The sequence below is a fragment of the Triturus cristatus genome, chromosome 11 (genome assembly GCF_964204655.1).
Source record: "Triturus cristatus chromosome 11, aTriCri1.1, whole genome shotgun sequence".
In the NCBI taxonomy this organism is placed as follows: domain Eukaryota; kingdom Metazoa; phylum Chordata; class Amphibia; order Caudata; family Salamandridae; genus Triturus; species Triturus cristatus.
Window position 1 is genome coordinate 563,116,224 of NC_140594.1, and position 16,008 is coordinate 563,132,231.

The window sequence follows — 16,008 nt, forward strand, 5'->3', positions numbered from 1 at the left end:
ATGTCCATCTCTCGTAGCTTGTCAGTGATTAGTCTGAAATTGCATCATCAGCGTAGTGTAACAGGAGAGAGATCTTGCAGAAGCTGAATGGTGTGCCCCCAAAATACCAGGTCAACCTCACCTCTGGAGGCATGCATGATGGCTTCTTTCTCTGTGAAAAAGTGAATATGTATCGGTGTGTCAGGGACAGAGGCAGGGCATCCAGGAACAGAGGCCATGCAGGGCCTGGAGGGGGCACCTCTGTCCCCTTGGATCATTTGCAGGACCTCAGCGGTGAAGGTCATGATGTCAGTTCCTTCTGCCCTCTGGGGACACCTTTGATGTGAATGCTGTTCCGACGGCTCCTGTTTTCCAAGTCCTCTTGTTTAGTTTGTAGTTCTATTTTTTGGTCTTCAAGTGCCCCCACCCGACACCAAAGCATTTCTTGGTCTTCAGAGCAACCATTCGTTCCAGGTCGTCCACCCTTCCCCGATCTTGGCTGAATACCTTTGACGGAGGATTTGAAGTCTGCCTCAAGTGAGCCAATTACTAAACGAATCTCCTTCAGAAAACACTCCATGTTGTCCTGTGTGAGTGGCAGTCTGGACGAGTCCCCAGCCATGAGTGTAGAAGGGGGAGCCGAGATCTCAAAGTCGGGTGGGGGCCTTTGCTCCAGAGTCACTCGATTGTCTTTGGCAGTTTTGGGGCACGGCAGGGTGTTGGAGCGCCGAGGCGGCAAGTGATAAGGACCAAAGTTAGGTCTGAATGTCTCTTTTGCTCTAACTATGACAAAGTCTACTCAACAAGTCCAGCTGTGGACTTGCCCTGCTCTTGGGGTGTAGGCTTGATAGCGGTCTGGAACAGGGCAGGCGGAGGAGAGTAGAGCTGGACACCACTGTCTGTTCACTGACCCGGTAGAAGTAGTTAGAGTGTCCACAGGCCGCCGTCTCCCTCAAGGGTGTAGCATTCCCTCGGCCAAGTGGGAGCCAGGCATGGACTTCAAAAGTAACCACAATTGCTACTAAGTCTTGCTCCTTAGACCCACGATGTTCCTGAGGTCAGTGCGGTCCCAGCACAGCCATTCTCTCAGCCTGGGCTAGTCCTTCTCTCCCAGGCCCTAGATGACCATGGGACAGTGAGCTTAAAAGAAGGGGGTCAGAAGACGGCCACTGTGAGCAGGCCGAGAGGACCGTCCCACGTAAGGAGTCTGTAGGTTTTGCACGGATAGAACAAGTCCCAGGTACAAGCTGTAGCAGAGGGGTCACTTAGGTCTCTGAAGTTTAGTGTGCCCACTGAACCCAGGCAATCCCCACTTCATTGCACTTTAGCATAGTTTAACTGGGCGGTATTGTCCACCAATGGCCCCTGGGGCTGTGCCCAAGGCAGGGTGACAGTTAGAAGGAAAGGCTGAGCAACCTCTCCTGCGGTCTATCCTCCCGCAGCTTTCCAGGCCAGTCGAGCTGTGTAATGGCACCCCAGGAAGCCAAAAGAGGACCAGGCAGGCTCACCTACTCAATGCAGCCTCCGCGCTGTCTGGGTCTGCATTGCCAATCAGAGCTGCAGTCACAGGGCCCTGCTTCCTCGGGGGGCAAGATCAGAGTCAAAGCAGCTCGTCTGTGCAGTGGACATCAAGGGATCAGGCTAGGGGGCTCACCCGCTCTCTTCAATCGTCCAGCACCGTCTGCCTCCAGGGTCATTCAGCTGCTCTGTCTCTGCCCGCGCGGCCACCACTTTCCGTGATCACCTGGCACTCTCTTCAGGCAGGGCCCTCTGCAACGCCACCCCATCTCTGCCTGCCGCAGCACCTAGCCCCACAAGATGGGAGCTCTGTGACCTCGAACTGTGTCACCGGGCTCCCTTAAGGCTCAAGAGGCAAGTCAAGGCGGGCTCACCTGGGGTCCCCACTGACTGTGTCAGGGCTCAGGCAGGCCTCCCAATAGTCCTGGGCATAGCGGTCTTCCCTCTCCGCCGCCGGCACCACAGTCTGCAGGCAACAACTTCTCAAGAGGGGGGCTTAGACCCTGCTAGGACCTGTCCGCAAGTGTGCAGTGCTATCTCCAGGAATGCAATAAAGGTGTGAAATAGCCTCTCCCCCAGGTGCAGGGGATGGTTGGCGAGGATGTTCCAGTGCGTGGATGCCTTCAGGATTCTGACGGGGGCCCAGAGGACAGATGAGACACATCTTACTCCATTCCCAGCTAGGCCAAAGCCCCCCCCCAGTCTCATGCTTTTTTTTCAAAGTCACCTCGGGCCGAGATTCTGGCTAATTTTTTCGGGGTGAATTCAGACTGTTTCGTAGTGCCACTTTGGAATGTCTGGCAGCCAAGGATGGTTCTATGATTATTCCTAAAGGTGTGCTCCTTCAATAGTTTTTCAAGATTGAAGAGCAAACAAATGGACTAGTTAACTGGTCTTTTCCAACTAAACAAAATCCAGCTTTCCACCAACAGGATAATCAACATGAATTGAAAGTGTCGAGCAGCCGATTTTTATTATTTTTTGGAAACTTCATTTATTATTTTTACAATAAACATATATTGCAGTATCACATTTAGGTACTGGTATAGCTGCCTTTACAATTATATATTGAACTTATTATAGATGGCGGTAATTGGATGGACAGTCAGGGGGGTAATCCTTCCAACATAGTCTTGTATCTATTCTATGTTGCAGGCCAAGGGTGAATATTACATTGAGCTTCATCCCTCGTCCCAATATTCCCAAATTGCCCAGTTACACTATAACAAGAAGATTCATGCAAGCTGAGCAGTGGCCACTCGAGCCATTTTGTTTAGAAGGGATACCGGGGGCAGCACAACCCCAAAGGAATCCACACAAACAAACCCGTATATATTTCCTACACAGCCCCCCACAAATTCCCTCCTCTTGTATCCCATTCAAAAAGCCGATTTACCTGTATCAACAGGGATGCTGGTAGTTGCTCACATATTGAAAAATATATTTACTTTTAAAGCGCTTTCTTCTCAATTTGAACTCTATGTAGGACATCTGGAGTGACTATTTCACCCAGAACAGCTCTACAGATTGAATGGATATAAACGTCATACCTTATGCTGTGTTCCCAAGTCTCTGGATGTTGCCATGAGAATGCAGGCCTAGGCCATGGGGAGCTGTAGATCATTGCTGTCCTCAGCAAACCACAATGTCAACAAGCGTGTCACCCTCTGGGGTGACAATGTCTATCTACAGGTAAGCCCTTATCCCAGGACACACGTGCGTGCGGGTGCATTCTATGAAAGCTTTTATTTTTCTGGACCATCAGCAGGTGGCTAAAGGCCCTGGAAACCTGGGCAGGTGAGGCATGGGTTTTTATCAATGTGAGTTCCCCCAGCATAAAATATACTTGTTCTATTTTTTGCAATATCATTTCACTTTTACCCTCCTGCAGGGTGTATCAGTTTAAGTTTCAGGGAGTTAACCCACCTTTAATTTCTTGGTTTTCTGTCTCTAAGCAGAAACACTGCGGTGATTGCGACTTTAGCTTGAAAATTAAGTACATTGATGTTTCTTCCACTATTACTGAACCAAAACATATTGTACAACAATTCACGCAGACTTACTCGGCCCCTACCATTCTGTTTATAATACATGCTACGATCACACAATATATGCGGAAGTACTGGTTGGTTGACCAGAAGGAGCCTCCGACCTTCGGACTATTGCAGACACTGCACATAATGGGTCGTGGTAATCATCTGGTGGTCAGGCTATACCGCGGCATACAGTACCATTTAGGGCTCTCCCTGTTGACCCTTCGACATAAATGGGGAGCGGACATAGCCAGGGAGTTTAGTGACAGAGAATGGTGCAGATCCTTGAGTATCCTAGGCGTGTCTCCAGAAATACCCGGCTCAAAACAATACAATTGTTCATACTACACAGGGTGTACCTCACGCATCGGGCGATAAAGCGCATGTACCCAACCTCCCCTTCGGAATGTCCTCGATGCCACTGCCCAGAGGCAGATTTTGTACACATGCTATGGGCCTGCCCCTCTCTTGTAGAATTCTGGATAGAAGTTATACAGGGCCTTACACGCCTCACTGAACGCTCCATGTGGAATGCTCCTGAAACCTGTCTTTTGGGTCTCCTTCCTCTTCCTAAGAAGGCGAAGGTACTGAGACGTATTACGGGCCTCACCTTGATACTGGCCAAGAGACTCATCACACAGACGTGGGAATCACACAAGGCACCGCGTGAGGGGAGGTGGCGGAAGGAGGTTATACAGTGGGCCACTGCTGAGAGGGAAGCGCTACAACTCGAAGAATATAGAGGGTTGAGAAAGACACCGTTATCAATGGAATGGGCTCAATTACTAGAATATTTCGAAATACAATCTACAACCCTTACTGATGACTGATGTATTATTGAGGTCATGACCCATGTCCTCCCTCCCCTATGGTCGTCGCCCCCTCCTTTATTCCCCTTTCCGTCTCCTTTCCCTCCTTCCTTCTTCCTCTCCCCCCTGCTTCCCCCTCCCCCATGGTCTCATGTGTACATGGTGGAATGTATTATAAGCTGCAAACAAACTACAACACTCAATAAAATTTGTGTTAACAAAAAAAATATTACTGAACCAAAAACATCTTTTTTCACCTTAGTGATCACAGGCACCGTTATCTCCACGGCCACCCGAACAGGCAGCCTGTACGCCACGATTTCCATCATTAATGTTTACAAAGAAGGAAACCTGGCAATCCAGCAAGCCGGCAAGCATATGAGCGCCAAGCTCACCGTGGTCTGTAAGCAGTGCCCTCTCATCAGGCGAGGTGAGTACCAAATAAGTCGCACAATGACATTGTTTAATTTGCATTTCCACCTTTCTTTCACTTTACAAATGATTCATTCATACCCAGCTTCTCTAAGGATCTGTTTTTATTTAGTATTCAAAGTCTTGAACTAGAGTTTCACTTAATTCATGAAAAGAAAGAAATTAATAGTAATTATACCTTAAACAACACAAGCATAAACATAGTAATCACGAATAGAGGACAACAGATTTGCATACGAGTAAATTGTATACACAAGGCTCTCCTTCGGTTTACCAAAGACAAGACAGCACAATGACACAACACAACATGAAAGGAAAGAGGCAAGGGAGAATGCAGCACGTCCATCAATTTCAGTAAAGTCACAGATCTCTACAGAGCTGTCCAGTTTTTGTGAAGTAGCAAAGATTTTCTCAGAGTAACCAATTTGTAAAGGTCCTGTATGAGATTTCCATATTCTGATTATAAATGTTTTGCCAACTAAAAGCACTGGGAAAGCCAATAGGTCTCACCTTTGAGAAATATTTCCTTTGCCAATGATTTTTAGCAACTCTGTACAGCATCTTAAATGCTGTGCGACGTGGCTAAAAACCAAACCAAAAAATGCGCTATGGCGCGTCCATCCACATCAATTTGTAGATACGTGCAAGATTCAGGTGCGTGCCTGCAAAACTACTTCTGCTCTTTTTTTCTTTTAATTGACAAAACCTAGTGGGAGTGGTACATAACATTTTTAAAAGTAGTGCAACAGTATTGTTTTGCTTTTTGAGGGGTAGGTGGGGGGAAGCAAAACAAGGGAAGGGGTGGGGGGGAAGAGCAACATAGAAGGTGCGGATATGGAAACCAATACGTGGGGTGGGAGCTCACAATTCTAGAGAGAGGAACATTGGAGCATTTGGGGGGAAGCACACTGGCAAGAAAGCTATGCAGGGAAGAAGCACACAAGGGTGAATATAGCACAGCGGGGCAGGGGAGACGCACTCATGTGAGAGAGAGCAACACAGAATGGAGCAGAGGAGGAAAGACCAGTACATCGATCCAACCACCTATTCCCTCTGGCCCGATTGATCGAGGGCGGTGGTCTCCGATGGCAGTTTTACACTGATGGCACTGCTCAGTCTGCACAGAAACTCTTGGGACCCAGATGAAGTGACAGATCTGGTAGATAGTTTAGCTCTGGGTGCAGGACAGCTGTCTTTGCCTCATGGCAATAAACCCAAAGGCTTGTTTCTTGGCTGCTCATGTTCCTTAGCACTTCATTTCAGCAGACTCAAATGTTTAGGCTCTGTACCTTCTCCCATTAATGGGCTCCCCTCTCTCCCCCTGGAAAGCTGTTATGTTTAACGGGCCTTTTGGGTAAGATGAAATGCTTAGCATGAGCATTGTCCCTTTATAGTCATGGACGTCTTCTTTCAAACAGCTGTGTGGACACCTTATTACCTAGAGGATTATTTGGCCAAGCGTTGGCTCAAATGCGAAGATGTTGTTTGAATGCCAGTAATCTAAAAATTGGGAGGTAAGGGAGATCTTCCCATAGCGGAGACAGAGATTGAGCATTTTGGATTTGGGGTCACAGAACTCTGGGACAGTTTAGTTACCGAATAAACTTCCCCATAAAGGAAACACATTGTATCACTGGTAAACTGGTATCCGGGAGCCTGGGAATTTTACTAAAATCGCCATTGGTTGACTAGATTATAATCTAAAATAAGTAGCTCAACCCACGCCGAAGTGAGAACCTGCATGGAACCTGAAGAAAGGGGAAGCATTTTTTCCAACTCTGAACTTTTTGGTAGGAAGTTTGAGGCTGTAATAGGATGATTTGCACAATTCATTAAAACAGTGCATGCTGTTTCAGTTACCGCTTCCAGCCTTCCCTTGCTAAAAATTAAAGGAAGCAAACTTTGTTAAACTTTGTTATTAACAACTAACTGCTACACGTTTGTAGTCACTTGTGAACTGGCATTGAAGATGCTTAGGTCTCAGGTGACAGCAGGGAAGACAAATTGATATAGTTCACTTTTGGGATTTTTCCATAGATGAAACTGAGTGCCTTTTATGATACGTTTCCCGACGTTTGATCCACATTGTCCAATTGTCTTCATTTATATGCGATTTTTGTCATTATCACTAACATGGTCTGAGCATTTAAAATTATTTACTTCTTAACTGTGTTGTTGGTTGGCTACTTATTGTACATAAACTGCAAGTTCTCTGAGGAAATCCTTGCTGCTTGTATCAATCTACCAATGGTGTGCCGGGCGTACCTCAAAAAATGTCGTTTTATTTATGAATTGGATTGCTTGGCCTTTTGGGAGCTCAGTCACAGTACTCCAATAGCCGTATTTAAAAAAAGACGCAAGTCTCAGAGACAACAAAGTCTAGCTGCAAAAGGAAAATCTAATGAAAGCAAAAAAATGTTGTAAACCCACAAAGCTGGTAGAATTTCGCAGACCTTGCTCCTGTGGCCAACATCGAGTTTTGCTCTCATCCTGTTAGAAGACAGTAATATTATCCACTCCCCTGTAATATCGTCCCCCAAAAAGCACTTTGTGGTATCATCGGGGCTGCACTGGAGCTCTACAAAAGAGAATAGTGTATATACATTTAATTATATTACCTTGTAAGAATATTTTCCTCTGAGCAAGTCCTCAAACAAAAAAACATAAGGGATAGCCTGTTCATCGAAGGGGTTTCAAGTTTCCATAGTTCTTAAAAATGTATCAATGCAGAGAAATGTCCTAATCATGTGCATATTTTCACCTCGTGGAAAATACCTGTTTTAAAAGATTTGCAAAACCTATGAAAAACACCAAGACCCTCAGTCAAAGAACTCAACCCACTCGTAAAAAATCCTATACCAGACAAAAGATTCCTTATGAAATCTGTATCCCTGTAGGACAAGAATCTTGATCTCACAATAGTGCATTAGCGCTCATTGTGTGCTGCTACTTTGTGATATCCAGTAAGCAAGACAAATTTACCAGGTGACACGTTTCAGCACAATTGTGCAGCAGTAATCTTCAACAGGAAAAACCCTCTACCCAATTAATCCTCATCAGCAGGTGATGGGTGCTAATCATAGGCAGGAGGACCTAAAGTGACAAAGCACAAGGAGTGAAAGCTTACATCAACCACACGTATTTATTTTTCATAGAAAAGAACAAAGGAATGCTCACAGTAAATGGTGGTGAGTGGTCAAATTTCATCTGCAGTGTCCTGTAATCTAACATTCCTATTACTTGTTCTACAGCAAGCTACTGAACACCACATCTACCTATAAATGGTTCCATATATACACAACAATCCCAGTGTGTCTACAGAGTTTTATAAAGTGCCTTATATATCTCTTCATGCTACATGTTTCTTTCCACAGGTTTAAATTACATTTTTATGGGACAAGTGGAGGAAGATGGGAGAGCAAAGATTTTACCTAACAGTTTTGTCCTGAGTTTCAAGACCAAGAACCAGAAGCTCCTACATTCTTTGAAGAACAGGCGATGTTAGAATGTGACTGTGGTCGATCACAAAAAAATTCACTCCAAAGCAATTCAATTCTTCGAGCACACAAGCACAGGGAAGAAGCTATTGGGATCAGCCCTTTCCTGCTAAACTACTGGTTACTCTCAATGAGACTTACTGGATGTTACCTGCCTTTACATGTTTCACGATCCCTTAAGCTGAACTGAACAAAATTCTGACTACTCAAGCTGTTAATTTAAAATTGCCTCAAAAAGTTGGATTTATAGAAATGGCCTATATATTTGTGTAAAATATGAGGATTTTCTAGTGCAATATTTATAATAATATAATTTTTTTATCTGTTTAAGTATTTTGTTCAACTGAGTTTATTTTATATAGTGTTTCTTTTTCCATCTATTCTCTGCTTAATAAAATATATTTAAAACCACGTGCACTGGCCATTGAGCACTACATTGGGAAATGGCCTTCGACCAAGTAGAGATGCATCAGAATGCCTGCCTTCGGGGCTCTGTCTATGTGGATCATTGACGTCTGCAGGACAATATGGGATCCAGTAAGTGATGTAGAAAATAGGATGGAGCTGCAAGACACACAGGGCCTGATGTACTTACAGGCGGGTCACAAATATTGGAGCCAAATTGTGCACTGACTTTCTGCCACCTGTCTGTAAATCTTGTGATGCGACCTATTAGCTAATAGGTTGCATAGCAAAACTCTTGTTGGGTGGGGTCACAGAAACAGTGACCTCCCCAATGAATATTAATTAGGTAGCTCACTGTTGGTGACCCACTGTGATGGTTACAAACATAGGGATTGTGGCCTGAAAGGAACAGCAGATTACTAGCCTTTCAATTTGTATTAGAAATAGGAAACATTTTTTTTAAGCAGCCCCTGTTCCTCAAAGGGACCTGGTGCTCCACTGGTCTACTGGCCATCTGACCCGAAGCAGCCTGACATAATTCTCAAAGGCTAAGCTGTTCAATGGGGGCAGCTTTCCCTTTGTGAAACGTTTCCATGAGTTCAGTGGTTTGCAACCTTCATCGCAGTCATGAACCATTTATACATCTCAATTGAATTCGCAATTTCATGCCCCCTCCTATTTGTGATTCAGGATACGTCTCAAACCCCTTTTTACGAATCAGAAACTTTGTTCTGAATCACAAAAGTGGCATAGTATATTAGAAAATACTGTTTTGCTGTTGAAAATCTGTGATTTTGAAATCATTGAGTTGGCAACCACAAAATGCTTTCAAATATCTGGGTTCTCCTTCCGGTAAAAGCACAAGGCAATATTTGTCTTTAAAAATTATATGCATTCAGGATAAATGTTAAATTTGGAAAACAAGGAACATATATGCTAACTTGTGGACTTGGATGACTTGAGGATGCTTTCCAATTAATAGTTCTATAACCACAAAAAAAGTTACTTTTATGCTTTCACAAAATGGGCCTGATTTATGAAGAAAACAGTACTCAATGTGCTTACACAGCTTTTGTTTGATCATGCAGAATATGCATGTAAAAAAAGGCCATCAGTTCAACAGGAGGCAGAGCTCGAAAACTCACCATTTATGTATGCAAATTTGTAATGTCCGAGAAGAGACCACTGACCATTACCTCCCGGTCCATCCAGTCCTCGTCCCACTCCTGACAAAGTGGGGATGACCATCTCCACGACAAAAAAAAGAACAGGAGAATGCTGGGAGTACATAAGCTGTACCAACCCAGCATTCCACCTGTTCTTTTTTTTCGATCTTCCGACAGAATGGGACATGGATTTTGCTGGGTTTACTTCCCTGTTGCACTTTAGATGTCTTCGTCGGGCTGCTGGGCTGTCGTTGACGTCCTGCTGCAAGGTCTCCTGGCCTGCTGGGCTTACCGGAAGCCGCGTTGGTTGGCTGCCGGCCCTTTGTGGATGGAATGCCGGTTATCCCGGTCTGTTCCGGGTTGGAGGTCGCGTCTTCCTGTGGCTGGGTCGGTCTGGAAGACACGCTGCAGCAGCTTCTGTGGGGTGACTCGGGGCTGGTCTGGCTGATGCCCCTGGAGTTCCTGGCTGGCTGGTGTGCTTTTGGCTGCTTTCTGGCCTTTCTTCCTGTCGCCTTCCTCCCTGGGTGCTCTGGTTCTCGTGCGCTGCCAGGGGGAGAGGGGACACGGCTGTCTCAACTCTCAAGGCCTTTGGAGAACCTTCCGGCCAGCCGTTTGATGCCATTCACATGAGTTGCCCAATGCTTTTGTGTTGTAGAATGGCTGGAACAATGGGGGACTGTGGTGACTGCGCTCTGTTGCACAGTTCCATCCTGTGTTGGCATGTCTCTTTCTGATGTAGTTGGGAGTCATCGTGCCTGGTTGATTCTTGGCTGGGTGAGTGCCTGGGATTTCCAGCTGGATGCTGCAGGCCTTTCCTGTTTGCCCAGTGCTGCTCTGTTGGAGGGCGCCGGGGCTGGTTGGTGGGGGCAGGCTGTGTGTGTTGATGTCTGCCTACCCCAGTGGTGAGTACTGCATAGTGGTTTACTTTGCCGGTCCTGGTTCCTCCTGTGACCGTTTTTGCCCTTGCCTGTGTTCTGGGTGCCTTCCCAGGCTGGCCGCCTGGAGTTGCCTGCTGGTGTTGGCTGCTCTCTGGCCTTTTGGGGCCTCGGCATCCCTGTTGCTTTGTCTGATGTTTTGGTATCTGTTGTCTCTCTCTCTCTTTCAGGGGGTGTTTCTGGATGGCCTTCTGCCTAGTGATGTGCTGGCTGTCGGTTTCTGGGCTGACTGGTGGGGGCAGGCTGTGTGTTCTGGTGTCTGCCTTCCCCAGAGGTAAGTTCCGCGTGATGGCCTGTCTCTTGTTCTGGCTCTCTCGCTCGGGCTTTGGGGTCCTCAGCCTTCCCTGTTGCTTGCTCCCTGTTTTTCCGGCGCTGTGTTGCTGCTGTTCTGTGCTTGGGCTGGCTGGTGGGAGTTGCTGGTCTTTTGTGGCGCCTGCCTTCCCGGATGGTTTTTGAACGTCTGGGGTGGCCTTTGGCGCTGGTGTGCTGTGCCTCAGCTGCCTCACGCTGGTCTCCTGTGGGTGTCTGGGGTTGGCTTTCGACTCTGGTGCAGAGCTGGTGGTGCCCTTGGTGAGCCTGGTTGCCAGTGTTGTTGTTTGCCTGTTGCCCAGCGCTAGGTTGTGGGTGGGGCTTGGGCTGGCTGGTAAGGTTTGGGTGCTGTGTGTGGTTTACTTCTCCCTTCTTTGGTTCCTTTTGTGTGATTTGGCCTCTATTGTGGGTCATCTGCCTCTCTCCTGCCGGTTCGTTTATCGCTGATGGTGGCTGGGTGTTGTAGGTCATCCTTGGCCTCTGCCTCTACAGCTCCTTGACTTCTCCCCTGTTGCTTCTGCCTGGTTGGTAGGGGTGTTGGTGGGGCGGCCTGTGTGTTTTGGTGTCTGCTTGCCTGGGGTGTGTGCCATGTTTCGGTTTTCTGTTTTCAGCCACGTGCATCTAACTGCTTCTGTTCTTGCCTGCTTTCGGGTGTCCTGCTGCGTCGGGTTTGGTTGGTTCCTGGTTGGGTGTTTGTCTGGGTCTGCCTCGTGCTGTTGGCTTCCTGGTGTGCCTAGTTGCTGTTGGCCTGGTTTCGGATGTCCCTCAGGTGATGGCTTGCTCCTTTCTATTCTCCCTTGGGGCTTGTCGTTTGAGTTTGGGCCTTTTGGTTTCCTGCGCTCCTTCCGGCTGTGTATTTTCTGGCTGTGCGCTGTGCTCCGAAGGCTGGTTTTGGGCCTGTTGTGGCTCTTGACCCTGTTCTTCTGGGGGCTCTGCGGTTGCGGGGTCTGCTGGGGTTCAGTTTCTGCCCTCTTCTGAATCCTCCCTCTCTGTGGTTTGGGTGCCTTTGGTTTCTCCTGGCTCGTCCCTCCTTGGGTTGTGGTATGGCCTTGGGTCGTCTGGTCTGGTGGTGTGGCCTTGGCTTTGCCTCTGTCTGTCTTGGCCTCGCCATCCCTGTGTTTGGCCCCTCGTATGCCCTTTCGGGGGGGGTCGGTGGTGACTTTCTGCCTGGTTGGGTCCAGCTCCACCCGTGGAGGCCGTGGTCTCTTGGGGGTCACCTTTGGGTGTCTGTTGGTGTTCTTGTCTGGGGTCGCTCTGCGCCTGGTTTGGGTGTGGGTCTTTCGGTCCCTTGTTGGTCTGCGGTCCTGTGCCTGGTGTTGCTGGTTGTCGAGCTGGCCTGCTTTCCCTTTCCTCTGGCCTCTCCTATGCTCCGGCTTAGTGCGGGCTAGGCCTTGGCGCTGGTGTGCAGGTGTGGGCTGCTTGGCTCCCTCCCTGTCTTCCTGACGCTTTGTGTTCCCTGTGTGGACTGGCTGCGGCTGGCTCCTGTGCTGCTCCCAGTGCCCTTGTTGGTAGAGGGTTTCGGGGTTTGGGGCAGTTGACCCTATGCCACTCCTTTAGGGCTCATGGGGGCGCCGTGTTGGTGGTCTCGTGTCTTGCTGGTGTGTCTGTTGTTCAGTCTGCTGGCTTATTGGATGTTTGTGGGGGCGTCTGCGGGGTTGGGCTGTGGGCCCCCCTATTTTCCTCTCCTGTTTTTGCCTTTCTGCAGCTACTCTTCGGTCTCGCCTGGGGTGGTTCCTTGGTGTCCTCCTTTGTTCTCCTGGCTGGTAGGTCGGCTGTTGGTTCGGTTGGGGGTTTCCCCCCTTCCCTGTTCCGGGTTTTCGTTCGGTGTCCGGTGGCTTAGTCTTCCCAGATCCCGTGTTTTGATCCCTGTGGTTGCCCCCGGGGTTGGGGGTGTTGCCCTTGGTGGGGGTTGTTTGTGGCTGCCTCTTCCTGGTTGGCCCTGTTTGGTCTTTGGGTTCACCTGGTCTTGGTGGCCTTGGGGATTTTTCCTTCTCTCCACTCTTGGTTTTGTACCCTGGCCTGGTTCGGGGTTTGCTAGGGTCCATCCCTTGCTTTTCCTTGGGAGCGGTCCTGTTGTTGGCCTGGTTTGGGTGGGGGGGATGCGCTTCTGAACTCTCCCTTACCTTTGTTTGGTGGAGTGCTGGGCTTGTGTCCTGGTGTCCCCTGTTTTCGGGGTGGTTGCCTCTGTCCTGGCCTGTTGGCCTGTCCCTCTGCCACGGGTCCTTCTCTGGGTTTGGGAGTTTTTGGGCTGTTGTCCGGTGTCTCCACTGGTGGTTGATGCTGGGCGTTCCTGCCCCCTGGTCCGTCTCTGAGGGTTTCTGTGGCTGGTTCCTCTGGGCTCACTGTTGGCGAGCTGTCGAATTGGGGGTAGGGGGGCCTTGCTCTTGGCCGATGCTCCCTCTCTTCCTGGTTTGCTCTGTTTGGGCCTGCCCTTGGTTGATCCTCTGGGTCTGTGCCTTGGCTCTTTCGGCTGGCCTTGTCCTCTTTGGTCTGGTCTGGTGTGCTGGGGGCCTCCCCTGGTGTATTGAAGTTGGCCCTGTGGTTGGTCTTGTGGATCGTTTGTCTCTTGCTTTGGGTGGGGCCTGTTGGGTCTCTCCTTGCTTCCCCTAGGCTTTCTGATGTGGTTGTTCTGGGTTCTTTCGGCGGTGTGTAGCGTTCTTCCCTTGTCTGCAGGGGAGTCGCTCTCTGTTGATTCTGCTGCTCTGTTCTGGGTGGTGTTCTTGTCCTTAGTGGCCTGCCCACTGGTCGAGTGCCCTTACAGGCTTTTTGTGCCCTGTTGGCGCTTCTGCCTCTTCTGGGTCCCCTTCTGCTGGGCCGGGCTAGTTGCTACGGCCTCTCTGGGAGTTCCCTTGGGGCTTGGCTCTCGGTACTTGGCCTCCTTTGTGGCCTTGCCTGGGGGTCTTGTGTCCCTCTTGGTGTGGCCCTGGCTTCTTGCGGTGTCAGGTTGCCCTGGGTCTTTTTCTGTGGGTGGCCTCGTCAGTGTCCTTCCTTTTGGGTCCATCTCTGGTCCTTACTTGTGGGGTTCTTCTCCTCTGTGGTTGGTCGGAGGTTCCTGGTGTGGATTGTCTGCCCTTTGGATGGCAGCTCCTTGGTTTGGCTCTGTGTTTTGTCTCTTCTTGGTCATTCCCTACTTGTTTTGGGGGTTTCGGCCCTGTTGTTTGGTTGGGGACATTGTGGATGGTGTGCTCCTGCCTGTGTTTTTTTCTTGTGGTTCTCCCGTTTACTTCCTTTGGGGTTGCTGCTTTCGGTGTGGTGTCCCTGGTGTCCGTGGAAGTTTGGAAGGGCAGTTTTTTCTGCTTTGGTATTCTGCACTTTGTTATGAATGGGACATGGACTGGAGGGACCGGGAGGTAATGCCCTATTACTTACTGATAATCTTCATTACTCCTGTTCCCGTTGTCCTCGTCCCATTCCTTACGCCCCTCCCTCCCTCCCTCCCAGATGGCCGGCCTTCCGATTGGTGTCTCGGTAGTTCAGGCGGAATGCTGGGTTGGTACAGCTTATGTACTCCCAGTGGGAGGGGGTGGGGTTCGGTGTCCCAGCATTCTCCCGTTCTTTTTGTCTGTTGTGGAGATGGTCATCTCCACTTTGTCAGGAATGGGATGATGACAACAGGACCAGGAGTAATGAAGATTACTGGTAAGTAATAGGGCATTAAGGCAGATGACTGAAATGGCCATGAAAGAAGCCCAACTTATAAAAGTATTCTGATTCACAAATTTAAACCCGTCACTTTCTCCAGTCTTCCTTTAATTCAAATTGGGATTTTCAAAATAGATGCATAGCAGAAAATGACTCAAGTGCATATTTTGGAAGTGTAATGGCGGCGTGCCAAGAGTGAAGCTGCTCATAGTTGGATTTGACATAATGGCATACAACATTGAGGTAAATCCGTGGAAACGGAAATGTTTGTCAATTACAAAATAAAATTCCTTTTTCTATACAGATAGATGCAAATTTGCATATATATATATTCTACTTTTAAATTTTGTTTCAGCTTTTTAGGTCGTGCCTACAGTTGTTAGCTGATTTTACTTGAAGAACTCTTGAAGACAATGCCAATACTTACATTGAGCTTTGGGCCAGAGCATTGCTTACCATTTGATGGCTCACCTGACACTCTAATTTTTATTAATTCTTTTTTGATGAACTTTGTTTCCTGTTCTTGCATTTCCCTCCTATAGAGCATAGTTTCTTGGCACCCTTTTGATTGAATCACTTATTTCCTTTCACTGCTCATTTTCAAGGAAGTACTCTTTTCTTATGATTGTAGGACTTCATCTGACTGCATGTGTTTTCTTGAAGATTCCCTCCTCAAACGCAACCCATACACTCTGTGTTGCTCCCTGCTCCCACCAGGTTATTAGTTAATACCCCCACCCATTCCAGTCCGACTAATTTTTTATTTACTCCTCCCACCCTCAAACCTCTTCCATTGCCTCCCCTGTCCCGGTCGTCTTTTGTTTTTTTTCTTCTTTTTTTTCTTGTAATGGCTCCCACACACCTAACTCCTCCATTCCTTACCCATACTTGCTCTTGCTGCTCAGGGGCATTTACATTTTCCTCGCCCACTCTATTGTTAAACTCCTGCCTTTCTCAGCAGCAACCATTATATATATATATTTATATATATATGTTTTTTTTTGTAAAGGGCACAGCATGCTGTAATTTGCTACTGAACCTCTCCTTTCTTAAAATGCACTTTCACCCATGCTTGGTCAAACTTTCCATCTTGTATGTGCAGAGCATACCTGGTGATGCATTCACTTGTATCTCATCATGCCAGGCCACCATAGCATCTTGAGGCACATGCGTGTATGACTGTTAAATCACACTATTTACTTTTGTTTTTGCCAATGGTGTTTAACAGCGGCAAAAAGTATTGACAAAGCCAAAGCTGAGACCTACTGGTTTTGCCAATGCTT

The 16,008-nt window shown here is 48.0% G+C and overlaps 1 protein-coding gene across 1 annotated transcript in view; it reads left to right on the plus strand.

Annotated features, from left to right (window-relative positions):
- PCOLCE2 (procollagen C-endopeptidase enhancer 2) overlaps positions 1–8,679 on the plus strand; it is a 321,396-nt gene extending 312,717 nt beyond the window's left edge. Inside the window, exons 8-9 of the mRNA XM_085633604.1 lie at positions 4,602–4,769; positions 8,146–8,679. Of these exons, the coding sequence (XP_085489730.1) occupies positions 4,602–4,769; positions 8,146–8,276 (299 nt within the window). The 3' untranslated portion in view covers positions 8,277–8,679. The remainder of the gene's footprint in view (positions 1–4,601; positions 4,770–8,145) is intronic.
- Positions 8,680–16,008: the final 7,329 nt, after the last annotated feature.